We start from the raw sequence: 27,479 nt of genomic DNA, 5'->3' as shown, positions 1-27,479 counted from the left end.
AAATAAAATAAGTTAGCTGGGCATGGTGGCATGTGCCTGTAGTCCCAGTTACTCGAGAGGCTGAGGCAGGAGGATCACTTGAGCCCAGGAGTTTGAGGCTGCAGTGAACTATGATTGTGCCACTGTACTCCAGCCTGGGCAAAAGAACAAAACTCTACTTAAAAAAAGACAGTCTACAGTAGTATACAATAATGTCCTAGGCCTTCACATTCCCTCACCACCCACTCGCTGGCATACCCAGGACAACATCCAGTCCTGCAAGCTCCACTATGGTTTCGTGCCCTATACAGATGTGCCATTTTTATCTTTGATACCGTATTTTTACTGTACCTTTCCTATGTTTAGACACACAAATACTCATTATTGTGCTCCAATTGCCTATAGTATTCAGTATAATCGCAACCTATACAGGTTTGCAGCCCAGGAATAACAGGCTGTACCATACAGCTTAGGTATGTAGTGGGCTATACCATCCAGGTTTGTGTAAGTACACTCTAGATGTTTGCACAAAGATGAAATCACCATACCATTGGTTCTGTTGGATCATAAGGGGGAAAAAAAAAAGATGAAATTGCCTAATAACACATTTCTCAAAATGTAGACCTGTTGTTAAGTGATGAATGACTGTACTTGGCCATTTTTATGTCTTCTTTTGAGAAAAGTCTATTCGGGTCTTTTGCACATTTTTAGAAAATCAGGTTGTTTTCTTACTACTGAGTTGTTTGAGTCCTTCTGTGTTTCGGATATTAACCCCTTATCAGATGTATAGTTTGCAAATATTTTCTCCCATTCTGTAGGTTCCCTCTTCACTCTGTGGAATGTTTCCTTTGCTGTGGGGAAGCTTTATAGTTTGACGTAATACTGTTTGTCCATTTTTGCTTTTGTTGCCTGTACTTTTAAGGTTGTATCAAAATACTCATAGGCCAGACTAATGTCAAGGAGTTTCCTGTTTCCTTGTAGTAGTTTCATAGTTTTGGGTCTTATATTTAATCCATTTTCAAGAGTTGATATTTGTTTATGGTGAGAGACAAGGGCCTAATTTTATTCTTCTGTGTGAATATCTAGTTTTCCCAACATCATTTATTAAAGAAATGGCCCTTTCCCCATTGTGTGGTCCTGCCATCTTTGTTTAATGTAAGTTGGTGTAAGTAAATGCATGGTTTTATTTCTGGACTTTATATTCTGTTCCCTTGATCAATGTATGTTTTCATGCTGGTACCATGCAGTTTTAATTACTATAGCTCTATAGTATATTTTGAAGTCAGGTAGTGTGATGCCTTCAGCTTTGTTCTTTTTTTTTTTCCTGCATGACAAAGAGTCTTGACTTTCAAATGATTATCATACACCAAGTAATAACATGTAACAAGTTCTTAAGTTCTATCATCTAGTAAACATGATTAAGAGAAACTAAAAGCAACCGAAACAACTATACCAATATTGTTGTTCTAATCATTAGCAGGAATAGATTAAGGCTGAATGTTGCTTCACATTAAGTTACAAATAACTATTTACTACTTTTTCATAGATAAAGCCCTGACGAATTCAAGAATGCATTAGGGGGAAAATTATTTAATCCCTTTCTTTCTTCAAAAAAAATTGGTTTTGTTTAATTACATCTAAGAAAGAAAATGTCAACACTGATATATGTGTTGCTTGAACCAAAAGGCATACAAAAATAGACAACATATACCAATTAATTTTCTAAGAAACATGAAATCTTTAGATAAGTTCTAAGTCTGTAAAAAAAACAACTATATTTGCTACTCTCCAAAAAGTGGAGGGACCTATTATATAATATACAGAAATAATTTAATGCCTTTCCATAAGAATATAACTCGAGCTATGTTGAAGCTTCATATTCTATGAGAGCATCTAAAATGCCAATTCATAGAACAGGTGCTTTTTTCTTCTCCTACCCATTTATGCAGCAGTTTTCACAGATTTCTGGCCGTATGTTGCAGACAAAGGCCAAGAGGTTATTCAAGACTTCATCCTTGTTCTGATGGAAGTAGGTCTGGAGGGTGATCATCTTTTCTCCTGGGCCTCCTTTTCCACTTCAGTGCTTCAGCTTCGTTCGCCTTGAACTCTTTTTACCAACTCTGCAGGCGGCACTGTTCAATTTCAGCCTAAGCTACTTCTTTGGCCTGCTTCAGCTCCCGGTTCATCTACCTGCGGGCCTTGGAAACCTCAGCAGCCTGCTTCTCGATCTGTAGCAGCTGCAGAATACCCTGCAATGGACTGGCCATGGCAGTGGTTCCAGCTTCATTCTTTTGGTTCAAGATTCCTTTCGCTATTTGGGGTCTTTTGTGGTCCTGTATAAATTTGGGGATTGTTTTTCCCTATCTTTGTGAAGAATGTCATTGATATTTCTGCACTAAATCTGTAGACTAGTGCAGTAAATCTGTAGACTGCTTTGGGTAGTATGGACATTTTAACAATACTAATTCTTCCAATCCATGAACATTTATTTGTGTCTCCTTCAATTTCTCTCATCAATGTTTTTATAGTTTTCAATATACAGATATTTCACCTCCTTGCTTAAATTTATTTCTAAGTATTTTTTTCATAGCTATTGTAAATAAGAGTTTTCTTGATATTTTTTCCAGGTAGTTCACTATTAGTACATAAAAACAATACTGGTTTTTATAAGTTGATTTCATATCCTGCAACTTCAGTGAATTCATTTATTAGATCTAACAGGTTTTTCTGGTGGCATCTTTAAGGTTTTCTAATTTTTGCTCCTTTTTTTAAAGGTTTTCATATGTAAGACCATGTCATCTATGAACAGGGAAAAGTTGACTTCTTCCTTTCCAATTCAGTTGCCTTTTCTTACTTTTGCCTAATTGCTCTGGCTAGGACTTTCAGTACAATGCTGAATAGAAGTGGCAAAAATGGGCATCCGTGTCTTTTTTTTTTTTTTTTTTTTTTTGAGACAGGGTCTGGCTCTGCAACCTGGGCTGGAGTGCAGGGGCATGATCTTGGCTCATTGCAACCTGTGCTTCCCAGGCTCAAGCCATCCTCCCACCTCAGCCTCCCAAGTAGCTGGGACTTACAGGTGTGTGCCACCATGCCCAGCTAATATTTGTATATTTTCTGGTAGAGACAGGGTTTCACCATGTTGCCCAGGCTGGTCTCTTAACTCTTGGGCTCCAGCGATCCACCTGCCTCAACCTCCCAAAGTGCTGGGATTACAGGTGTGAGCCACCACACCTGGCCTGGTATCCTTATCTTATTCCAGATCTTAGAGAAAAAGCTTTCAACCTTTCCCCATTCAGCATGATGTTAGTTGTGGGTGTGTCATATACTGCTTTTGTTGCATTGAAGTACATCCCTTCTTTATGTAATTTGTTGAGTTTTTATAATAAGGAAATAATGAATTTTTCAAATGTTTTTATGCATGTATTGAGATGATGATATGGTCTTTTTCCTTCATACTGTTGATGTGATTTATCAGGTTTACTGATTTGCATATGTTGAAACATCCTTGCATCCCTAGGATGAATGGTACTTGATCACTGTTAATGATCTTTTTAATATGTTGTTGAATTTGGTTTGCTAGTATTTTGTTAAGGATTTTTGTACCTATGTTCATCAGGGATATTGACCTGTAGTTTTTGTTGTTGTCGTTGCATCTTTATATGCATTGTTTTAAAGGAAAATAGTTATTATCTGCCAAAATAGAGGTCTACTTCTGAATGAAACCTGTTTAAAGACAAGTGTTTTTCCTGAACTATGTCTGTTTTCTTCATCTAATATTGTCTCTACCTAATACATTCATTACCATAACCAGGCTTTTCTCCCCTATACCTTTTAAGAAAATCACTACAGTTTTATCTCTGATAGGGCTACAAAAATCCACATTTGTCCAGGGCACTATGAAGATATTGTCACAACTATTCAATGAAGCAGAAATTCCCCCAAAGCCTCTGTTTTCCAAATATAATTCTGAATAGTCTGGGATTTACAAGGGTTATAACAACAAACGATAAAATAAGGGAAAGAAAATAATCTCTGGCTGAACACAGTGGCTCACGCCTGTAATGCCAACATTTTGGGAGACTGAAGAGGAAGGATCACTTGAGGCCAGGAGTTCGAGACCAGCCTGAACAAGACAGTGAGACCTCATCTCTACAAAAAACTTACAAGTTAGCCAGGCATAGCAGTATGCACCTGTAGTTCTAGTTACTCCAGGAGACTGAGGCAGGATTATCACTTGAGCCCAGGAGACTGAGGCTGCAGTGAGTCACGATCATATCACTGCACTCCAGCCTGGGTGACAGAGTGAGACTCTGTTTCTTAAAAAAAAGAAAAGAGGTGGCTGGGCACTGTGGCTCATGCCTGTAATCCTAGCACTTTGGGAGGCTGAGGTGGGCGGATCATGAGGTCAGGAGATCGAGACCATCCTGGCTAACACATGAAACTCCATCTCTACTAAAAATACAAAAAATTAGCCAGGCGTGGTGGCGGGCGCCTGCAGTCCCAGCTACTAAGGAGGCTGAGGCAGGAGAATGGCGTGAACCCGGGAGGCGGACGTTGCAGTGAGGCGAGATCGCGCCACTGCACTCCAGCCTGGGCAACAGGGCAAGACTCCATCTCAAAAAAAAAAAGAAAGAAAGAAAAGAGGCCGGGCGCAGTGGCTCATGCTGTAATCCCAGCATTTTGGGAGGCCGAGGCGGGCAGATCACAAGGTCAGGAGATCAAGATCATCCTGGCTAACACGGTGAAACCCCATCTCTACACAAACAAAATTAGCCGGGTGTGGTGGCACGCGCCTGTAGTCGCAGCTCTCAGGAACCTGAGGCAAGAGAATCACTTGAACCTGGGAGGTGGAGGTTGCAGTTAGCTGACATTGTGCCACTGCACTCCAGCCTGGGTGACAGAGCGAGACTCCATCTCCACAAAAAAAAAAAAAAAAAAAAAAAAAAGAAAGAAAAAGAAAAGAATCCCTAAGTCTTACTCAAAAAAGAAACTATAAAATTAATGTTTCTTTTTTCAAATTTCAATGTCTAGCCTATTTTTTTGTTATTCATTATCTTTTATTGTGGTAAAAGACACATATTCACTTTTTAAGTGTAGTTTGTAGTATTAAGTATATTCACATTATTGTTAATCAGATCTACAGAACTTTTTCATCTTGCAAATCTGAAACTCTACACCCATTAAAAAATGACTCCCCATTTTTCCGTCCTCTCAGCTTACTCTTTTACTAAAGAAAATCATACAGAAAAAGGCAAAAGGAGTAACTGTATTTATACTCAGTTATTTTTTCATCACTGCTAGTGACAAACTACCCATTAGTAAAACTAAGAAAGGTAACTTGAACATTTTCTACGAGTATCCGAACCTCATAGATAATCATTACAAATTACAAAAAAATCTTTAATAGTCTCTCAAACACTAAAATAAATTTGTATGCATTTTTATTGTAAGTATAAAACAAAAATTTTTCTGAAATTTGACTCTGATTGCTTTATACTTCCTGAAATTACCTCTGAAACATCAAAATTTATTTAAAGCAAAGTATTGTCACCTTTAATACACTGACTGGGATGAAAACATAAAAATGTATTCTAAAGCCAAAAACTAACTTTTAAAGAAATATACTGGCTATTATATACAAAATTATCAAAATATGAGTACAGATACATAACAAATTCTTGTTGAAGTCGAAAAAAGTTGGTTACTAATATTAACAGTTCACCAGTTACTTTTTATTATGGCTTCTGAACCTTGAATTACCTTCAATAATGAGTTACGGTTCAAAGCAGTGGGTTTTTCTGAATTGGTTGACTAAGGAACATTTTATAATACAGATTTAGCATTTATTGAAAAAAATTACTCTCTTCCTTTTTCTTCCATTCTTTGTTCATTTTTATAGATAATTCTAACAGAATACAAATGTTCTGTGTAACAGATACAATATGAACCATGAAAAACAGCCAGGGGAAAGAATATATAAAAATAAGGAGCAATAGTGAAAAAATCTACAGCAAAACAGAAATTTTTATTTCAAAATTTTAACAGGAACACTTTTCTCCTTCAGTAAGAGTCCCTCAGCTAAGGGAATTAATATACTGAAGCTAAAATACAAGATTCAATAAAACACTCACCTTAAACTAGATCTACTTAGCTGAAATTATAAGAAATCAACCTAACATAATGCAGATCGTCTTTAATATACAAATATAAGGTTGCTAACCTATTAACAAGAGAAAATGTTGCTTGAGGTCTTCTATTTGTTTGCTCATTTTTTGTTTGTTTTGTGATTGCCATCTACATCCTTCCTAGGCCTATCTGGGACCAAGAAGATGGATTTTTGGCATAGCTGACCAAAACAGAGAAATGCCATTCCAATTTTCCACCAGATTAAAAAAGAAAATTTGCAACTCGCACAAGACAACATTTCCAAGTATCCCTTGTTAAATCGTTCCTACTTCAATCCCCCACGGCATGCCAGGGCTGCTTTATTCCGAGGGATTCCTTACACATTGTGCACTTAGAATGGAAAAGATAAGAAAGGATAAGATATGAAGCCATCAGAAATTCAGAAGAGTCAGTCACTTTTGGCAAACATCATAGGGTTAACAGAGTTCAGCTTGATTAGGAGAGTATAATCTCTGAACAACATTCCCTAGCGGCTTTCTCTGCCTCCCTAGCGTCTCCTTGTTTCCAAAAATACAGAGGTCCTTGGAGAGGTTAAGTGTTTTACGAGAACTAATTCTCTCGAGGCAGTATGCTGACCTTGACAATCTCCAGAGTTTCCTTCCACCCCTTTGACTCCTGTGATACTGCTCCTTTCATCTTTCCCTTCTATCTTTGCTGAAACCTTGAGAAGTAGTCATTTATAAAGAAGAGTTATTTAGCTTTCAGAGTCGAGGCCTCCAGGCTTCAGCAGCAGCTATGGAGAATTATACTTCAGAAAGTCAGTTTTAACGTATATCCTTTCCCACTGGCTCCATCTGAATGACCTCACCCACCTAGGTCTTCATGGCAGTGTTACCAATTCCCAAGAGTCTAGGAACAAGAAAAGTTCAAGGTGTCCACTCTACTGCCTTCAGAGTAGATCATACATTTGTGAAATGAATATGGATTGCATATTAATTATACTTAACTAGGTATAATGACATTTTGTTATATAAGAAAATGTCCATAATGTTTTAAGAGTTGTATACCCAGAAATAAGTAGGAGTAAAATGACATGATGTCTGAGATCTGCTGAGCAGCTTAAAATACTTCAGCGACAAGAAGAAAAAAAGAAGATAGATGAGGCAAGTGCTACAAAATCTTTTTTTTTAATTTTATTGAGACAAGGTCTCGCTATGTTGTCAGGCTGGAGTGCAGCGGTTATTCATAGGCATGATCACAGTGCACTACAGCCTTGAACTCCTGGGCTCAAGCAATCCACTGGTCTCAGTCTCCCAAGTAGCTGGGAATACAAGGGCATGCCATCACATCTGGCAAAAATCTTTTTTGTATTAATTTATTTTTTATTAAAGAGACAAGATCTCAAGCTGGTCTTGAACTCCTGGGCTCAGGCAATCCTCTTGCCTCAGCCTCCCAAAGTGCTGGGATTATAGGCGTGAGCCACCATGCCTGGCCTAGCAAAATCTTAATAATTACTAACTTTATATATATGTGGAATCATTCTTCTACTCTTATGTATGTTTGAAGTCTTTCACAACAAAAGAAGTTTTAACTTCTCATTACCCATTTAAAAACAATATTATTTCCAGAGGATGTAAGTGTCACTATTTTAAAACTACTTGTATTGTACATACAATATTTTTGCTTTTCACTATTTTGATTTCTGGAAAAGAAAATTTCTAACCTGGCCAAGTTATTTAAAATGGACTCTCCAACTTTTTATCAACAGTTTTACCAGAATCCAGTGAGTCTAGTCCTGTATATCAACACACGTACTTAATAAATAAGATACCAGATTCCATTAAAAATAAGTCAGCATAAAAATAATTTAGACAAGAAAGTCAGGACAACATTTAACTTCCAGTTATTTGCCATACTAGGATTTGTTGATGGCAACTCCTGCTTCCAACTTTTTGACATTACCACCACCGTAATTTTGTTTTCGAACAGAAGAGAAAGGCTCCATTTATTACTACAAAGTTATAAAACAGAAAAGCAAAACTCCAGTCTCCCCTGGTGTACCTGCACCTCACCTCAATCCATCAGCAGAACAGGGGCCTAACAGCCAAAACCAAGCTCAACAGTTGCTAGGTCTCTGATGATTTTCAGAGTATATCCTTGATTAGCAGAAGCTCTGGAAAGGCCAGGGCAATCAAAACAAGCAGTATCAAATGACATTAGATGCAAAGAATCAAACCCACTGAATGTTCTGCTCACACCTTTTGTTCCCACGCTGTTTACTGATAATTTGATCATATAAACAAGGAAGGTGAGTGTCAGAAATTCCTCTTTATTCACAACTAAGTTTAAAACTAAAACATATGGAAATTTACAATCCTCAAGTTTGAAGAAAAATGAGACAAGTGGCAAGTAAATATGAAGCCATCAGAAATTCAGAAGAGTCAGTCACTTTTGGCACACATCATAGGGTTAATAGAGTTCAGCTTGATTTCCTACTCCTTGTAAGATATATACTATTATACGATAGTAACAATACTCATAAACGAACAGCTGCTGGTGTCACAAGAACTTAAATGAGTAATTATGTTCAGAAAATTCTGACTGCTAAGAATTGTCTTCTAATTCTTCAAAAAATCATGATCCATGCATGGCATGGAGGATAATTCTTAGTTAACTAAAATAATCCATTAAGTCGGCATACAGATTACTTCTTAATCCCTATATTTCTAGCATGTGAAAGATAAAAACCATAGTTTCAGTTTGATCAAATACTTCAAACAGGCCGGGTGCAGTGGCTCACGCCAGTAATCCCAGCACTTTAGGAGGTCAAAGCAGGTGGATTGCTTGAGGTCACGAGTTCAAAACCAGCCTGGCCAACATGGCATAACCCTGTCTCTAATAAAAACACAAAAATCAGTTGGGCGTGGTGGCACATGCCTGTAATCCCAGCTACTCGGGAGGCTGAGGCATAATAATCATTGGAACCCGGGAGGTGGAGGCTGCAGTGAACAGAGGTTGCAGTGAGCCGAGATTGCACCACTGCATTCCAGCCTGGGCGACAGAGTGAGACTCTGTCTCAAAAAAACAAAACAAAACAAAAACAACAACAAAAAAATACTTCTAACAATATAAAATAGAAAAACAAAAAAATTCCATGAATTTACTATCCAGATTTAATAACTATCAATATTTATTAGCATACAACATTATTTGAGATTTTTAAAGAAGCATTATAGATGTAAACACAGGCTTTTTTTAGTTCCTTGATTCTGCCTTCTCACAAGTCTCTATAATCTTCCATTTTATTCAAAACATTCCCAAATTTCCCACATCCCAGTTCTCACCCCTTTGTTTCACAAACCCATCTTTCTCTATTAGTTCAAGACAAATTTCTTAAAAGAGTCTATACTTCCAATTTCGACTTCCCCTCCTCTTACTTATTCTCTAACCTACTAAAACCTAGTTTATATCCACTGGTCTCCTATTCGATTCCAAGCCCTCAGAAACCTAAGGCTACTTTTCAGACTCCACATTGCTTAACCTGTTGGCAACATTTTTTTTGTTTGTTTTTGAGACAGGGTCTCACTCTGTCACCCAGACTAGGGTGAAGTGGCTCCATCTTGGCTCACTGCAACCTCAGCCTCCTGGGTTCAAGCGATTCTCCTGCCTCAGCCTCCCGAGCAGCTGGGACTACAGGCGTGTGCCACCATAACCACCTAGTTTTGTATTTTTAGTAGAGACAGGGTTTCTTCATGTTGGCCAGGCTGGTCTCGGACTCCTGGCCTCCCAAAGTACTAGGATTACAGATATGAGCCACTGCACCCGGCCACCTGTTGGCAATTTCTGAGTGAGGCTCACAGAGGTGTCTGTCGCCCAGCCTGAAGGTCCTCAGAATTGCAAATTACCATATGTAGATAATGGAAATCTATTGCTGGGACTTCAGCCCCAGAATTCTGGGGCAAAAGGCATCTGTAGAACTTAGTGAGCTGGGACCCACCTAGAGGGAAGTAGAGTCAGAAGGAAGAAAATGTACTTTCAGGCTGGGTACAAGAAGCTCACGCCTGTAATTCCAGCACTTTGGGAAGCCGAGGTGCAAGGACTGCTTCAGCACAGGAGCTTGAGACCAGCCTGGGCAATATAGTGAGAACTTGTCTCTACCAAAAAAAAAAGAAAGTGCTTTCAACTACAACTTCAGCAAAGGGCAGAATTACTGACCAGAAACCATAGCTCTAAAAATTCTGGAAAATCCCAAAATCATGAAAAAAAGTATATGCTTTCTATTCTATTCACACAGACAAAAAGACTAAAGGAGCTACACTAAAATTTTAACAATGATTAAATCTCTGGATGTTAAGATTATGGATAGTTTTTATATTCTTCATTTTAATATTTATTTTCTACAATGAACATGCATTTTTTTTTAACAAGGGTGGGTGTGTGTGTATGTGTGTGTGTGTGTGTGTGTTTAAGCAAAAGGCCTGGCCTACATGCCTGTCTCTCAGTGTAACAAAAGGTGTTGCTAGGGAGATACAGCTCTACAGAATACCGCAGAAAACCTCCAGGGAACGAGTGGGTGTTGGCAGCTTTAAAGAGGAAAGAAAAGCAGCCTGGGTGCACAGGAAAGGAGAGCTCTCACACCAGTCTGGCCTAATATAACCCAAGAAGTGCCTGGTGTTTCCCCTGGGCCTTGAAGTCAATCACCAGGTCCTTTTTATTCTCCCTTTAATGTACCACAAAGGTCTCACCACTGCTCTGTATCTCACGCTACTTTGACTCCACCAGGCACCCTGATGGTGTCTTCACTTCCGACTCAATGACTTTCAATTCCACCTCCACATGGCTACTAGTGTCAAAACTGAAAATATGGTGGACATCTGAAAACATTTCAAGACTATTTAGAGTACAGTGTACTCTAAACCCTGAAATGTATACGATCCTCTGCTTACCTTTACCAGCTGGACTGCCCAGCCCAGACACCTGGCTCCAGTTAAACTCAATACCCATAGTTCCCTGAACATCCCATGCTCTGGCTTTGTGCCTTTGTGCACACTCTTCGCTCTGCCTAGAATATGCTTCCTCACCTTATCAACCTGGCAGACTCCTACTCATCCTTTGTGTCTAGCTCAAAGGAGATCTATAAAGCACTTCTAGTCAGCTGGCTGCTCCCTCTTCTGTAGGCCTTATTCATTTTCTACATAGTATTTTACATCACTTCTTACCCTACTGGAATTATTGCTAAAATATCCGTCTACCCTACCAAACCATGGGATATTTAAGGCCTGAAACTACATATCCACATGCATCCGGAATAATCAGACACAGCAGACATTCAATAAATATTTGATGAACTAACAAATGTGTTTATTTTTACTATATATTTTTATAGATATCTCAGAAATAAATTTTAGGACCTAGAAACAGGTACTAACTGATACTGGTGACCCCTGAATGAAACCAATTCAAAGTTCGACACCTAACTGAAAAGAAAGTAATGATCAAGACAAATATATACTGGGCAAATGGTAAGATTTCTGTCATCTTAACAGCTAAGGACATCAGAACTGTATCAATTTCGAATTAGCAAACCCTCTCAAATCATACTTTGAGGATTACATATTCAGGAAGGGTTTTTGTTTTTCCTTCCATAGTGGTGGAGGCAATGGAGATGGGGCACTGCTGAATGTCTGTTAAAATGCAAGGCTAATTACAACACGTATCTTTTCTTCACAATCAAATAAGCAAGAATGGCTGATAACCAGGTAACATGGAAAATTTAAGATCAATGGCAAGAAAACAGAATCTGCACCTAATTCTCATTTCCATATATTTTGACTTTCAACAGTGCCTACCTATTGCCTACCTGAGCTAAAGCAGGGATTGAATTTTGGCCAGTCTGAGTCTGCACATGAGCAGACTTGCTCTCTGTCAAAGAAGCTGTTATACTTCCATCATGCTGGGATTCAACTGTTTCCATGGTCATTTGTCTGAAAAGACAATAAAAAGGAAAACAAATTAAGGCCCTATCTTAAGTATTTGGAAATACAGGCTGAACATCCCTAATCCAAAAATCCAAAATCTGAAATGCTCCAAAATCTGAAATTTTCTGAGCATTTACATGATGCCACAAAAGGAAAATTCCACATGTGACCTCATGCTATGGCTCAAGACTTTGTATCCTGTACAAAATCATTAAAAATATTGTATAAAATTACCTTCAGACTATAAGGTGTATATGAAACATAAATGAATCTCGTGTCTAGACCTGGCTCTCATCCCCAAGGTAACTCATGTGTATATGCAAATATTCTAAAATCCAAAAAATTCCAAATTCTGAAACAATTCTGGTCCCAAGCATTTCAGATAAGGGATACTCAACCTGTACTGTTTTTACCTAGCTTTCTAATAACCATTTCTGACATCCAATTGTACTATCTGGTTTTTGTTTTCTTCAAGAAACAGGTTCAATAGTAGAGTCCTAACTCTCTCTTCTTTTCTTTTCTGCTCACTGAATATGAACATTACCAAGGGAGCACTGCAAAATGTCTCATGAAAACTACCTTAGTTTAAAACTTATAAAGTCTTCCTGATCATTACTTTAACCCTGCTGTTTAGCATGAATGACTGGAAAATTAGGTTTTCTATTTTACATGAAAAGTATAAATATTCTATGATTCTTAAGGCCTAATAAACCTGCTTTATATTATGAGGTAGTGTGAAGGAATTTCCCCATCATCTAAATTACATGTATAATAATATAAAAATGTGTCTTGCTTTGTTATCACTAAGTTGTTTCTGATAAACAAGCCCCAATTATTGAAAAAAGAGGACCTAATTTTTCCAGGAAAAACTTCTGATGTGATTTGAAGTTTGTGTATGAATTCAGTTTAAGTTAATGATTTCTATATGGACTCTTTTTAGAAGGCAAACTATATTATAATAAATTTTATCCTGTTAAAGATAAAATATAAACAAAATAAAATTTAAATTTAAAAACCTACAGAGGCCGGGCGCGGTGGCTCACGCCCGTAATCCCAGCACTTTGGGAGGCTGAGGCGGGCGGATCACGAGGTCAGGAAATCGAGACCATCCTGGCTAACACGGTGATACCCCGTCTCTACTAAAAATACAAAAAATTATCCAGGCGCCACCGTGGTAGGCGCCTGTAGTCCCAGCTACTCGGGAGGCTGAGGCAGGAGAATGGCATGAACCCAGGAGGCAGAGCTTGCAGTGAGCCGAGATCGCGCCACTGGACTCCAGCCTGGGCGACAGAGCGAGACTCCGTCTTAAAACAAACAAAAACAAAAAAACAAAAAAAAATACAGCTTATAGAAACTACTCCCTGCTGTTACACATCTTTTCAGCTGTCAATAATACAATGGTTTTTTTTCACCTTAGTCTAACTATACATCCAAAAAGTATATAGACCACTTAGATCTTTGAATTAAAACATCCAAGTTGTTTTTCCAGATTTAATTAGTTACCAGATCCTACAGATCCTTCATCTACTGTCTTTGACTTCATACTGCCTTTTGCATTCCAGTAGCCATTACCCGAATCCAATCCTTCCATGCTCAAACCTGTCTGCTATCGTCTATACTACAGTTATTTTAATACTTATAACTGACCAGGACAATTTAGAGCAATTATATCAACATACAAAAGTAGAGCCTACCATAGAAAAATGTCTTTCCCTTAATATTGCCTAAGCCTTTATCTCTTTTCTTATAACTTCCCAGCGTGGCCTCTCCAATTCTAGGTAATTATAGGTCATCATCACACATGAAGTGTTAATTCCTGCTGTTCTACTTTTGGTTATGTGAGCAGTTTCCAAAGAAAATACCTCAGGACATTAGTTCTGCAGGTTCTAAAAAGGCATTATCTGAGGAAAAAGGGTAGGGAAAATGCTTTGTCAAAACGTTTTAAAGATTAAAAGGGTTTCTTTCCCACAGAACATCTCAAAAGCTTCAATCTGCTAGTGTGTCTTGAGAAGAGTGAAGGGCACAGGTCCAACAGACAGCATTTTCTAAAAGTATCTGACTACCAAACAAACCCTTTTCCCACAAAGCATGCCCTAGCAGGAGTATTTTGGAAACCACCTGGGAAATGTTGTCTTGTGCTATTTTTTATACCTTTGAAAGGCAAAACCTTTAAGATTCTGCAACAACTTGGGTCTCAACTCAAAAATTATATGCCAAAAGGCCTTCCCCAGTAAACTCTATTTCATTCTAGAAACATTCATTTAGCATAGTCTACATGGCAGGCTCCGAAAATACAAAAGCAGATAAGTCATGGCCCTTGCCCTGACGGAATCCATTAACTACATGGTTGTTGGTTTCTCAAATTATGGTCCTTGGACAACTTGCATCAGAATTAACGAGAAGTATTTGTTGTAAAAAACGCAGAAGCTTAGGCCCAAACCTAGTGAATCAAACTTTCTTGAGAATTTAACTTCTTATATGCAAACAATTCCAATATGTACTAAAATTTGAGAAACACAGTTTATTGGCAGGTCAGTAATTAAAGTAAACCACAAGTAAAGTAATTTCTTTTTTTTTTTTTTTTTTTTTTGAGGCAGAGTCTCACTCTGTCAACCCAGGCTGGAGTGCAGAGGCATGATCTCGGCTCACTGCAACCTCTGCCTCCCAGGTTCCAGCAGTTCTCTGGCCTCAGCCTCCCACGTAGCTGGGATTACTGATGCATGCCCCCATGCCCAGCTATTTTGTATTTTTAGAAGAGACGGGGTTTCGCCATGTTGGCCACGCTGGTCTTCAACTCCTGACCACAGGTGATCTGCCTGCCTTGGCCTCCCAAAGTGCTGGGATTACTAGGCGTGAGCCATTGCAACTGGCCGTAATTTCTTGAATCATGTGATGTATGTGATCCATGAAATGCTCTGGAAAACATGAGAGAATGACTAAGTCTGCCAGAGAATGTGGTCATATGAGTTGTATATTGAAGGTTGAGTAGGATTTCATCAGGTAGAAAGGACAGGTCGACTATGAGAGGCAGGAAAGTACAGAGGATATCTGGGAAACAGAATAGCTGATTACAGTAGAAAATCTGGGTGAGGGAAAGGGGGATAATTAGATTTAGTGGGGAAGAGACAGAGTAGGACTGGTACAAATAGGGCTGGACAGGCTGCATGGAATTAAATTAGGAATAATACCTTCATTATTTTTTTTTTTTTGAGACAGTGTCTCGCTTTGTCACCCAGGCTGGAGTGCAGTGGCGCAATCTGGACTCACTGCAACCTCCACCTCCTGGGTTCAAGCGATTCTCCTGCCTCAGCCTCTCAATTATCTGGGATTACAGGCACGTGCCACCACACTCAACTAATTTTTTGTATTTTTAGTAGACACGAGGTTTAACCATGTTGGCCAGGCTGGTCTCCAACTCCTGGCCTCAAGTGATCAGCCCGCTTCAGTCTCCCAAAGTGCTAGGATTACAGGCGTGGCCACCATGCTCAGCCTGTGAGTTACAACTCAATAACTGATATTTATAATAACTATCCTGAGTCATGAAAAAAAGACTAATTATGTTCAGTATACTTTAAGGACAGAGGGGTACACACTGTAGAATCCAAGAAGTCTCCCATCAAAAAAAAAAAAAAAGTTTTAATGATTAGAAAGATAAATTATTCAGGCCTCTATTTTTGAGATATGATAAAAGACAAACAGATTTCAAAATGTTTTATACATGAAAATGTCTTGATACATACCATCTCATGCAATCATCTTAACTGGTCCATTTTTCTCTGAGGGCATTTCCCAGAGAGTTCAGTCCTTTGCCCTTTTCCCTTTGTCAATACTACAGAATTTTCCAATACTATGAATACTATGGCTTCTTCAATCCTATATGCAGATGGCTCCCAAATCTGTATTTACACACACCTCCCTCCTACTGAGCATCTCAACCTGGGGTTTTCATGGACACCTGTCCCCTCCCTTTTATTTCTTCTTTTAGTCAAGAGTATCATCATCCATTCAGGCTCCAAAGCTAGAATCGTGTGTCTATATATAATCAGTCAGAATCAGATCAACCACAAAAAGCAACCCCACAAAGCTAAACATCAGTCAGGATGCCATGAGGCCTTGAGCCTTAGGGAGAAAGGCACAGATGGAAGGTCAGCAGCCATCCCAACTCCTCCTCCTTACCAGAATTTAGCACTGGGCACTGTCCACTGTAACCTCCCATCACCACACTGGACAAAGCAATTGAGCTGCTGTTCCACACAGTTGCTGCTATCCACTCTGAAGACAATAAATCACAGACAATGGGCCTTTTCCTAAGCCACAACTAAACTGCAATGCCCCTGCACCCATGCCAGAATCACACTCAAATCACTGTCTAAGATATAAGCTCCTTCCATATTTCATCTTCACTCTCATAACTAGTGCTTCCTTTCCCTCCATAATACAACCCCTCACTCCTGTTCTCCTTCCAAACCCCAGCAATATGCTATCTGGAACTCCCAAAGCCTCTCTGCTGTCCTCTCAAGAGGGTACTGCTCATCTTCCCACACCCAATTAAGGTCAGCATGTTGACTGGCCATCTGCTTTGTTCCCCACTGTTGCTTCCCACCTGTACCTCCTTTACTCGCTCATAAAAACCCTTGTTCAACTGAGGCTCAAGGTCATCAGGTGTACAATCCTGAACCCATCCATAAGATAATCATCTACTCACCTCCAGGATGTAAACTGAAGACTCTGGCCCCTGATGTAAAAGTCTTCCTCTTCACCATTCTGTCTATGTTCAACACTCAAAAGAAGACCTATCCCTTACCCAGATGCCTCAGATCAATGACTTACTTTATGCCACTTCAGCCATCTACTGGAGTGGTTGGCCACACCCTGGACACTGCCAATGTGCAAACTGGTCCAGCTCTGAAAAAATTAATTCCAACATTCCACTCTGCCTACAACATCCTATCCTCCCATTTTACCCTCTCCCTTGACCACTCCCATCACGCTTGTTATTCCAACACACTGAGATCTCCACACCACTTTCTCTCTGCCCATCTACCTCCCCCTTTCTTCACTTCCCACCCTATTCAGCTAACATGGCTTCTCATTTTAATCACTGTTTCCCAGCCCAGCACGGTGGCTCACGTCTGTAATCCCAGCACTTTGGGAGGCCAAGGCGGGCAGATCATGAGGTCAAGAGTTCAAGACCAGCCTGGCCAACATGGTGAAACCCTGTCTCTACTAAAAATGCAAAAATTAGCCAGATGTGGTGGCAGGCACCTGTAATCCCAGCTACTTGGGAGGTGGAGGCAGGAGAATTGCTTGAACCTGGGGGTTGGAGGTTGCAGTAAGCCAAGACTGTGCCACTGCTGTATATTCTTAGTAAGTACCAATCTTGGATAAAACCAACTCTTCATCTCCTCTATGCCTGCACCAAGGCAGATGAACAATACTGAATGAAATTATAAGACAGAATAAGCTATTGAGGCCAAGCACAGGGGCTCACGCCTGTAATCCCAACACTCTGGGGGGCCAAGGCAGAAGGATCACATGAGCCTAGGAGTTCCAGACCAGACTGGGCAACATAGTGAGACCCCGTCTCCACATAAAAAACAAAAAAGTTAGCTGGGCATAGTGGTGGGCACCTGTAGTCCCAGCTACTCAGGAGGGTGAGGTGGAAGGATCACTTGAGCTCAGGAGGTCAAGACTGCAGTGCGCCATAATCGTGCCACTGCACTCCAGCCTGGGTGACAGAGCAAGACTCCATCTCTAAAAATATAAATATAGCTATTAAATTCTTGGTTTTCAACCTCAAATGGGCAGCAAACCGATGGAGTTTGCCTACTTGGCTTACTACTCTCCCATTCTCCACAACTGTTTCAAATGTTCTCCCTCTTCTCAATCCCTGCGTTTCTATACTGACTACATTCAATGAAAGCCCTTGCCTCCTGTCTCTAATGAGAACTCCATCAACTTCCCACAACCAAACCAACAAAGCTATTGACATCTACACTCACCATGTTCCCTTGCCTCCTGCCTCCTTCCCACTCTTAAAATACCTGTATCTGTTGTTTGGAGCCCATGCCCCGGGGGATTATACTATCAATTATTCTCTCCCCCTCTAACAGTTTTTTCCTGTAAAGATTTAAACACATTCACGTCTCTCCCATCTCACAACTTATACACATAGCCACAAATCCACTGGATCAGAAATCTCTCGAGCTATTCCCTTGAACCTCTCTTCCCCTTCTCACTGCTGAACTACTTGAAAGAACTGCCAACACTACTATCTCCGTTACTTCACATCCCACATACTCCTAGACACCCCCAAGTTTAGAGAGGTTTCTGCCTCTAAGACATCTCTAGAAATGGTAACTAATCTCTGTCACTAAATCCAATGTACATTTTAAGTCCTACCTTTTGTTTGATCCCTCAGCAGCATTCAAGCTGTTGACAACATCTTCCTTCTTGAACACTGTCTCAGCGTTCTGATACTACATTTTCCTCTTCTCATCCGATTCGCTGACAATTCCTCCACAAGCTCCTCTGACAATTCCTCCCCTTCCTCAATGTTAACCTTCAACATTGCATGTCTTCGGGACTCTGCTTAGCTCTCCTGCCTCACTCTCAAATCTCTCCCTACTTCATATGGTCTGTTTATCTGGATTCAAGTGCCAGATTTAAACCCATGACTCTAGGCCAGACGTCTCTTCTCAATTCCAAAATCCAATATGCAAATCCCTGTTTAACATCTCCAAACACATGTCCTGCAGGAACCTCAAAATCAGTGGGTCCAGAACTAAACTCCTCTTCTTCCTCCACAAAATTACCCTTATGAGTTTCCTATCTCAGGAAATGGGACCCCACCATCCAACCAATTGTTCAAGCCAGAAACCCCTGAAACTCCCTCTCTGTCATTCCACACAGCATCATCACCAGGTATGATGATTCTACCTTCTGAAGAACAATTAAGTCTCCTTCTCTACCTTTCCACAGCCACCACTCTACCTCCTGGCTCCAATCCATGCCAATAGTTATGTTTCTAAAACATGTATTTCTGCTTAAAACACTTCTTTGCTTAAAACTCTTCAGTAGCTTCCTATTGACTACAGGATAAAATCCAAACTTCTAATTCTCATAACTATAACCATCATTTATTGAGAGTTTACCATGTGGTAAGTGACCGGTAGTTTTGATTAACAACTCTATAAGATCACTATCATCAGTTCTTCCAGCCTGGGCAACAGAATGAGACTGTCTCAAAAACTAAAAAATAATTAGCTCTTCTTTTAGAAATAAGGAAAAGGAGACTCAGGGAGGTTAAGAATTTGATCTTACCACAAAGGTATTAAGTGGCATAGCCAGGTTTTCAACCAAGGTCTTTTTCCAAAGTCCATATACTCCATTACTAAACCACACTGCCATTCGATCTCTTTCACAATGTGACCCATTTTAGTTCTCCAGCCTTATCTCTAGTCCCTCTACTCTTTCCAACACACTGCATGCCAGCCTCCTAATCAGACATTTTTTCAAGTACATATCTTACTCTCCCAGTTTTAATCTTTTACATCTAATCTCCCCTCTTCCTGAAATGCCCTTTACCCTTCTTTGTCCAACTGGCAAATTCTCACTAGTCTGTCAAGGCCTGGTTCGAGACACCAACTTTCAAAGGCCTATTCTAATAGCCATGGGCAGAATTAGGTATTCTCTTTTGAGTTCCCAAAGCATTTACAAGTCTGTTATAACACTTGTGTAGCATATAATACATGTATTCACACAACAGCGTGAGCAACTCAGGGACAGGGATCCCATCTTATAGATTTCCATGCATTCCCAGTGCCTAGTACAGTATATGCTAAATAAACCAATTAATCAATTATCCTGGAAGACTGTGCAACTGTCAGGTGTTATTATAATAATAAAGATAACATTCAGAGAGATTAAGGGACTTTTACAGGGAACATAATAGGTATCATGATGAGGGATGAAAAAGAGGTGTTGTGACTGTGACTCCAGGGTTCCTTCCACAGCCAGTGCCCTGCGATTTACAGTTTGGACAACATTTTATGATGATGATGTGTTTTGGAGAATGCTGCAATTGTTGTCACAATCTCATTCAGATATGCCTTCTCTTTCATACCAAATGTATGGACTGTAATTTTATTCCATTTGTATCCTGCCAGAGTACCTAGCACGGTGTTCAGTTCATGCCATTTAGTAAAAGTTTGATACTAAAATTATTTTTTTGAAGGTAAAAATCATCTACAAAAAAGGTCAACACTAGCAATTTAAAATAGATATGCTATTTCAAGCCAGTTTATTCTGCAGATTTATATCCAAATCTGCAGATTTATTCTGCAGATTTATGCCCTCCAGTACAACCTCCTAAACCCACTAAAACCCAACTCCTATACAGGACTCAGTGCAGAAGATTCAACTAACATTTCAGTGCTCAACATGGGTCAAGCACTGTACCAGGTATTTTTCAGGCACTATATCAGCAGAAATGCAGGACCCCAAACTCAGCTGTAAATGATGTACTTGTATTAACATCTATAAATCAGCCACAGCTGCTCCAGATAGAATTTATAGAGTCCATTACAATCTTACATTATTCACTATATAATTTATAGCTAAATATATTAAAATTGAAGAGATGTCTCATAGAATATATTTCTCGAAATCTCACTTTCTGTATTATAGTTGTGATAATATTAAATAAACATAGTTGCACTAAAACTAATAGTCTTTAATTAACTATGTAGTATTTTAATCTTAAACAATAATCCTTTTTAGAGAGAAAAGAACCAACGGGCAATTATGAATTACAAAATAATTAAAAATAAAAACATGTAAGGATAAAACAATAAAAACTAAAACAAACAAAAAAGTCCACTAAGCACTATAAATTAACAACAAGCAAAATACTGGCAAATATTTGGTTCCACAATTCTAAAAAACAGGTAAAAATTTGCTAAAATGGTGGCTGGGCATGGTGGCTCATGCCTGTAATCCCAGCACTTTGGGAGGGCTAGGCAGGTGGATCACCTGAGGTCAGGAGTTTGAGACCAGCTTGGTCAATATGGTGAAACTCCATCTCTACTAATAATACAAAAATTAGCTGGGTGTGGTGGCACGCACCTATAATCCCAGCTACTTGGGGGCTGAGGCACAAGAATCACTTGAACCTGGGAGACAGAGGTTGCAGTGAGCCAAGATTGTGCCACTGCAATCCAGCCTGGGCACAGTGAAACTGTGTCTCAAAAAAAAAAAAATTGCTAAAATGGAGATATTTAAATTTACAAACAACTAATAATAGCAGGAACATTATTTTCTTTTGAAGTTAAATATTTCTTCTGAAATCTCCTTTATATTATTTAGCAAACTTTGATAGAAAAGCAAATATTACCACAACCTGTTTTGAATATATTGGGCTCCAAATTAATAAAATAGTAATATATCTATCGTTTTTTTAAAAAATAGGACCCTCCATTAAAACAATTTTTTTCTTAAGAGACAGGATCTTGCTATGTTACCCAGGCTGGTCTTCTCCCCTTTTCTCTCTTTTTTTTTTTCCCCAGGCTGGTCTTTAACACCTGGCCTCAAGCAATTCTCCTACCTTGGCCTCCCAAAATGCTGGGATTACAGGTTAAGCTACTGCACCCAGCCTAAAAAAAATTTTTTTAATAAAAAATTGTTTTAATATAAAATAAAAAAAATTAGTTGGGTATGGTGGCACCCTGTAATCCCAGCTACTCAGGTGGCTGAGGCAGGAGAATCCCTTCAACCTGGGAGGCAGAGGTTGCACTGAGCCAAGATTGTGCCATTGCACTCCAGCCTGGGTAACAGAGTGAGACTCCGTCTCCAAAGAAAAAAAAAAAATTCTAAAATTTTAGTTATATCCAATTTTCAAAGACAAATTACACTGCAGAGGAAGTGCATTACCCTTGAAAAAATTTTTCATCTCTTCTAAAAATAGAATCCAATTGGAAAAGGAAGTTATTAAAGTTGTTTCTATTCTTTTAAATAACTTTACAAAAAGTGGAAAATCAATTTTCTCTTTAGGGCTGCATCCAACTAATGAAACAGAATGTCTCTGAAAGTAATCAAAAGGAAACTTGAAAAATTCTATTTGGATATTTGTAAAACGCTGGTAGAGACTTTCTTCCATTTTATAAGGTTAAGTACAAGTATGGCCGAAAGGCCAGAAGGAAGAATAAAACCCTGGGGATTCTTCGAATTCTACAATTCCACTTAACTATCGACATCCTCATATTGGTCTACTTTCTAAACGAAAAGACTAGTACCTAGCATAAGTCAACTGACATATCGACACATCTCCTACAGCGCCTAGCATGGCACACAGTAGATGGTGCCTTAAGTGAATGGCTGAATAATTTGAGTATATATTATAATAGAATATATATACATACATATATGTATGTGTACATCTATATATCAATTTATTCATCATGAACTTTAAGCTAAGTAGAATTTTCAAAAGAACAGAAAAATGTACATCTACCTACCTTAGATTTGTCTTAATATATTTTTTCCTTGCACATTTGCTCATTGTTAAGACATTTGTAATCAATGCTTTCCTCCTTTCCCGTTTTCTTTATTTATCCTGCAGTAAAATTATAATGTTGAATTGGGAGATCGTAACATTTCACTTCAAAAAACTCTCAAATTAAATTTTATTTAAATTAAAACCTCTCAAAACGAGGCCAGGAAGAATATTCTAATTTCTATAAAACTAAAAATAAAAAATAACCCCCCCCCCCAAAAAAACACCAAAAGACTAGAAAGCTAAAAACAGCCCTGTATGGTTTTTTGTCAATCTTACTTCTACTGTATTGTTCTTATCTTCCTAGGGAAAAAAACTGACAAAACTTAAATGATAAACTATTTTTCTGATTATTTTCTACTGAAGAGAAAGCAGTGCTATCTGAATCATCTAATACACATTAAGTATACCTCACAGGTATCAGCTCTATTTTTAAGAAGTAATGATCATTTAATAAAATTAACGAATTTATTATTTCCTTATATTTCACTCCAATGCAACAAAATTTTCATTTACCTTAAATTCCAACTTGGGTTTTTGTCAAAAAATTAAACTCCAAACAAAATAAGTTTATTCAAAACGTCCTTCTGATAGCCTTCAATCCATTAAAAAACCTAGTTTACACACTGTAGCAATTAAACTCTCTTTTTTTTTTTACTAATACCTTTAAAAATATATATTTGACATGTGGAATGAAGTAAAACTGGCAAAGAAAAAGACAAAAGAACATTTGAGCCAGACATGGTGGCTCACACCTGTAATCCCAGCACTGTGGGAGGCCGAGGCAGCAGGTTTGCTTGAACCCAGGAGTTTGAGACAAGCCTTGGCAACATAGTAAGACCTTGTCTCTACAAGAAAACTGACCAGGTATGGTGGTACAGGCCTGGACTCCCAGCTACTCAGGAGGCTGAGGTGGGAGAATCACTTGAGCACGGAAAGTTGAGGCTGCAATGGGCCATGTTTGCACCTCTGTACTCCAGCCTAGGTGACAGAGCAAGACCATTCACAGACCTAAACTCTTGAGACAGAGTCCCAAAAAAAAAAAAATCTGAGAGTCCTTAATTTCTTTTAGAGCTGGAGAGAACAATCGTGCTCATCCCTAAGTAACCTCTAGACCCCTCTGCCAGCAACAGCAGTGCTTAGACAGACACACTGCTTTTAGAGTTCCCTCCTAAGGGTTCCTCTAAATGATGTCATACAATCCTGGTCAAATTTGGAACTGTAGGCAGCAGGCAGGTTTATCAAACCTCACTAAGGGCACTAAGGTGATGGTTACTACTGCTACCATGTGCCCCCAGCATAGGGACAAGAGACAGTAGGGCATTTGAACAGGCTCCTCACAAGAGGAACAAAAAGCAGAACTGATGCCATTCTGAGATTAAACCTTATTCTGTTATACTGCACTAGCATTTTACGTAGGGACATCTTATGCTCCTTAAAAACTGTATAATCCATTAGATGCCACCCCCTCATACTAGACACTGGGGCACTGCAGGAGACAGCTCTCCAGGAGCCTGCAATCTAAAGGGGGGGCAGATATGTCAATAAAATAATAATAGCACTTGAACAATAATGATAATCACAGCACTATATCATAGAAAAAATGCCAATTTCTGTATTTCACTTGGAAATAGTTTATTTGCTCAATAAGTAACACATGCTTGTGGTTCAAAACTTTAAAACTAGAAAAAGGTATTCAGAGAAGTCTAGGAACAGCCGCCTGCTTCCTCTTCCTAGAGGTAAGCAGCACTGAAGAAAACACCAGCTTCCAGCCATGGGAGCCACAGGATATCAAAGATAAAAACTAGCCTCATACCCGAATAATGACAAGATAAACTTGACCCTGACTCAGGATGATCAGAGACTTACCTCATTCCAACTATTCTCCACAAGGTCACCAATGAATGCTTGCCTGCTTGCCAAATCTAAAAGGATGCTTTCTAGTCCCCATCTTCCTCAATAACCCTACAGCATTTCCTCCTCCATTTGAAACTTTGTCCTCTTTGAATTCTTTATATTACTTTATGCTTTTCTTCCAAATTATCTAGCCTTTTGTTCTATGTTCTTTGGCTCATTTTTTTTTTAATGTCTCTCTTTTTTTTTCCCCCAGAAATAGGTATCACTATGTTGCCCAGGCTGGTCTCAAACTCTTAGCTTCAAGCAATCCTCCAACCATAGCCTCCCAAAGTGTTGGGATTACAGGCATGAGCCACTGTACTCAGCTCTCCAGTTACAATTTCTAAGCAGATCTCCTTCTACCTAAACACCCAAAGGATACTGATATATCCTGTATACTACCAATCTACCAATTTTCTTTTTTTGGGGGGTGGTGGGCATTCTGGCAAAAACCGGAGAGCCTGCTAGACAAATTCTAAGAGCTGTAACACTTAAATACTACCGATTTTCTACAGGAATAATTTTCTACAGGAATAAATTAAAACACTTATAATAAATTAAAACACTGATATACTACCAATTTTCTACAGGAATAATTTAAAAGTCCCATCTGCCAAGGGACTCTTTAAGCTTTAGCTTTTAGAGAAGAAAGGCATATTTTAGATTAGTTTGTTATAGGCAAGTAATAACTTATAAGAAGAAATGAGACCCAAAATTATTTTGTCTGGTTATGGATTTCTCTGCCATATTTTGAAGGCCATCTAACACACTGATAAAAACTTTATTAGGTATGATTACAAAAACAACAGTTGGCATTCACCTTACTTTCACCAGTATGTTGCTCCATTCACCCTGTGGTGCAACAGCTTCAATTAATTTCTTTCTTTCCCTTTTTTTTTTTTTTTGAGACTGAGTCTTGCTCTGTTGCCCAGGCTGGAGTGCAGTGGCACCATCTCAGCTCACTGCAAAATCCACGTCCCAGGTTCAAGCAGTTCTTGTGCCTCAGCCTCCCGAGTAGCTGGGATTACAGGCACATGCCACCATGCTCGGCTAATTTTTGTATTTTTAGTAGAGACGGTGTTTCACCATTTTGGCCAGGCTGGTCTCGAACCCCTGACTTCAAGTGATCTGCCTGCCTCGGCCTCCCAAAGTGCTGGGATTACAGGCTTGAGCCATCGTGCCAGGCTCAATTTCACTGCTGTCAGTATCCTTCAATATATAGCTTTCTATACAAATGATATTTAAAATAGGTTGATTATGCTATAAAGGACATTTTGGGAACAAATGGTGAAATCTGAATATGGGATTATATATTACAGAGAGGGTAATAAAACAAATGTTGGAAAATGCTTATATAAGCAAACAAATACAATATGCTGATAGAGAAAAGATAGTATTAAATTAACACTTAAAAATGTCGAGGCCAGGCGCGGTGGCTCACCCCCGTAATCCCAGCACTTTGGAAGGCCGAGGCGGGCAGATCGCCTGAGGTCAAGAGTTCAAGACCAGCCTGGCCAACATGGCGAAATCCTGTCTCTACTAAAAATACAAAAATTAGCCAGGCATGGTGGCATGCGCCTGTAATCCCAGCTCCTTGGGAGGGTGAGGCAGGAGAACTGCTTGAACCCAAGAGGCAGAGGTTGCAGTGAGCCAAGATCGCGCCCCTGCACTCCAGCCTGGGCAACAGAGCGAGACTCTCATTTAAAAAAAAAAAAATTACAAAAATGAGCCAGCATGGTGGTGTGCACCTATAATCCCAGCTACTCTGGAGACTGAGGCAAGAGAATCACTTGAACCCAGGAGGCGGAAATTGCAGTGAGCCGAGATAGTACCATTGCACTCCAGCCAGGGCAACAGAGCTGTCTTAAAACAAAACAAAACAAAACAAAACAAAAACTTTTATCTGCTGTGGTTACATTAATACCTTAACGTAACTTTCTGGAAAATCTAGGTATATATAAGAATTAAATTTCTTGGGCAAGTTTACTAGAATACCAAAGTTTACTTAACCAATTTCCAGCTCTCCATATTAACAGTGTTCTCCACTCCTGTGAAGCCTACAATATAGCTAATGCCCACCACAGTTCTCTAGTGTGCCCAGACACTTGTGTTCACTCCAACAGGGATGGGTGCTTACCAAGAGTTAGTTGTGTTTGTCACCAAACCTGATTGTGCCAGCCATACTTGTTGCAATTTTGTAATTTTGTTAAATAGTACATTAGATGAAATGACTAAGTAGATTAAACGATTCAAAAAGAGAACTGTTTCTCTGAAGACTACGTTGAATGCTTTGGAAAGACAATAAAGACAGTTTTGCTTTTTCTGCTTAAAAAAAACTGCTTTTGGACAGGCGCCATGGCTCACGCCTGTAATCCCAGCATTTTCGGAGGCCAAGGCGAATGGATTACATGAGGTCAGGAATTCGAGACCAGCCTGGCCAACATGGTGAAACCCTATTTCTGCAAAAAATACAGAAATTAGCCAGGCACGGTGGCAGGCGCCTGTAATCCCAGCTACTTGGGAGGCTGAGGCAGGAGAATCTGGGAGGTGAAGGTTGCAGTGAGCCGAGATTGCTCCATTGCACTCCAACCTGGGTGACAAAGTGAGACTCTGTCTCAAAAAAAAAAAACAAAAAAAACTGCTTTTGGACTAGATATTACAATTGGAGATAACTATGACTTACGGGAAATATTAAGAATTCTTTATAAGACACTTGCCAAACAATCTAAGTTCTTACTCCACTTTCAAAAACCCAAAAATGTAAACTGTAAATTATGCATTATTGAGATGGTTTCTAAAAGAAAGACTAAAAAAGAAAAAGAATAAGAAAACCTCAAAGCACTGCAACTAGCATACCCAAAAAAAAAGAAAAGAATGTGGAATAAAAGGTATCATACCTTTTACAGAAGCAGGAAGAGAAAGAGAACACAGAGAAATACAATCTGTTT

The 27,479-nt window shown here is 39.2% G+C and overlaps 1 protein-coding gene, 1 non-coding gene and 1 pseudogene across 34 annotated transcripts in view; all 3 read right to left on the bottom strand.

Moving 5' to 3' along the window:
• CREM (cAMP responsive element modulator) overlaps positions 1 to 27,479 on the bottom strand; it is an 89,641-nt gene that overhangs the window by 56,107 nt on the left and 6,055 nt on the right. For 22 of the 33 annotated variants that reach the window (XM_054435187.2, XM_054435184.2, XM_054435174.2 and 19 more), the window contains exons 2-3: positions 22,598 to 22,695; positions 11,966 to 12,089 (exon numbers count right to left, since the gene is read on the bottom strand). The exons of 3 other annotated variants lie outside the window; for them this stretch is intronic. In XM_054435187.2, the coding sequence (XP_054291162.1) occupies positions 11,966 to 12,089; positions 22,598 to 22,641 (168 nt within the window). In that variant the 5' untranslated portion in view covers positions 22,642 to 22,695. Of the gene's footprint in view, positions 1 to 11,965; positions 12,090 to 12,317; positions 12,338 to 22,597; positions 22,696 to 27,479 lie in introns of those variants that run through there. 8 more of the 33 variants (XM_054435179.2, XM_054435191.2, XM_054435177.2 and 5 more) reach the window with 6 other exon arrangements.
• LOC129006047 (V-type proton ATPase subunit G 1-like) lies at positions 1,913 to 4,343 on the bottom strand (annotated as a pseudogene).
• Positions 24,965 to 25,024, bottom strand: LOC129006986 (U7 small nuclear RNA). Its single transcript, XR_008492170.1, has one exon. It is a non-coding gene; the product is annotated as a U7 small nuclear RNA (small nuclear RNA).

Source organism: Pongo pygmaeus, chromosome 8 (assembly GCF_028885625.2).
Source record: "Pongo pygmaeus isolate AG05252 chromosome 8, NHGRI_mPonPyg2-v2.0_pri, whole genome shotgun sequence".
NCBI lineage: Eukaryota > Metazoa > Chordata > Mammalia > Primates > Hominidae > Pongo > Pongo pygmaeus.
The sequence above is the reverse complement of the archived record's forward strand: the minus strand, read 5'-3'. Positions and strand labels throughout refer to the sequence as shown.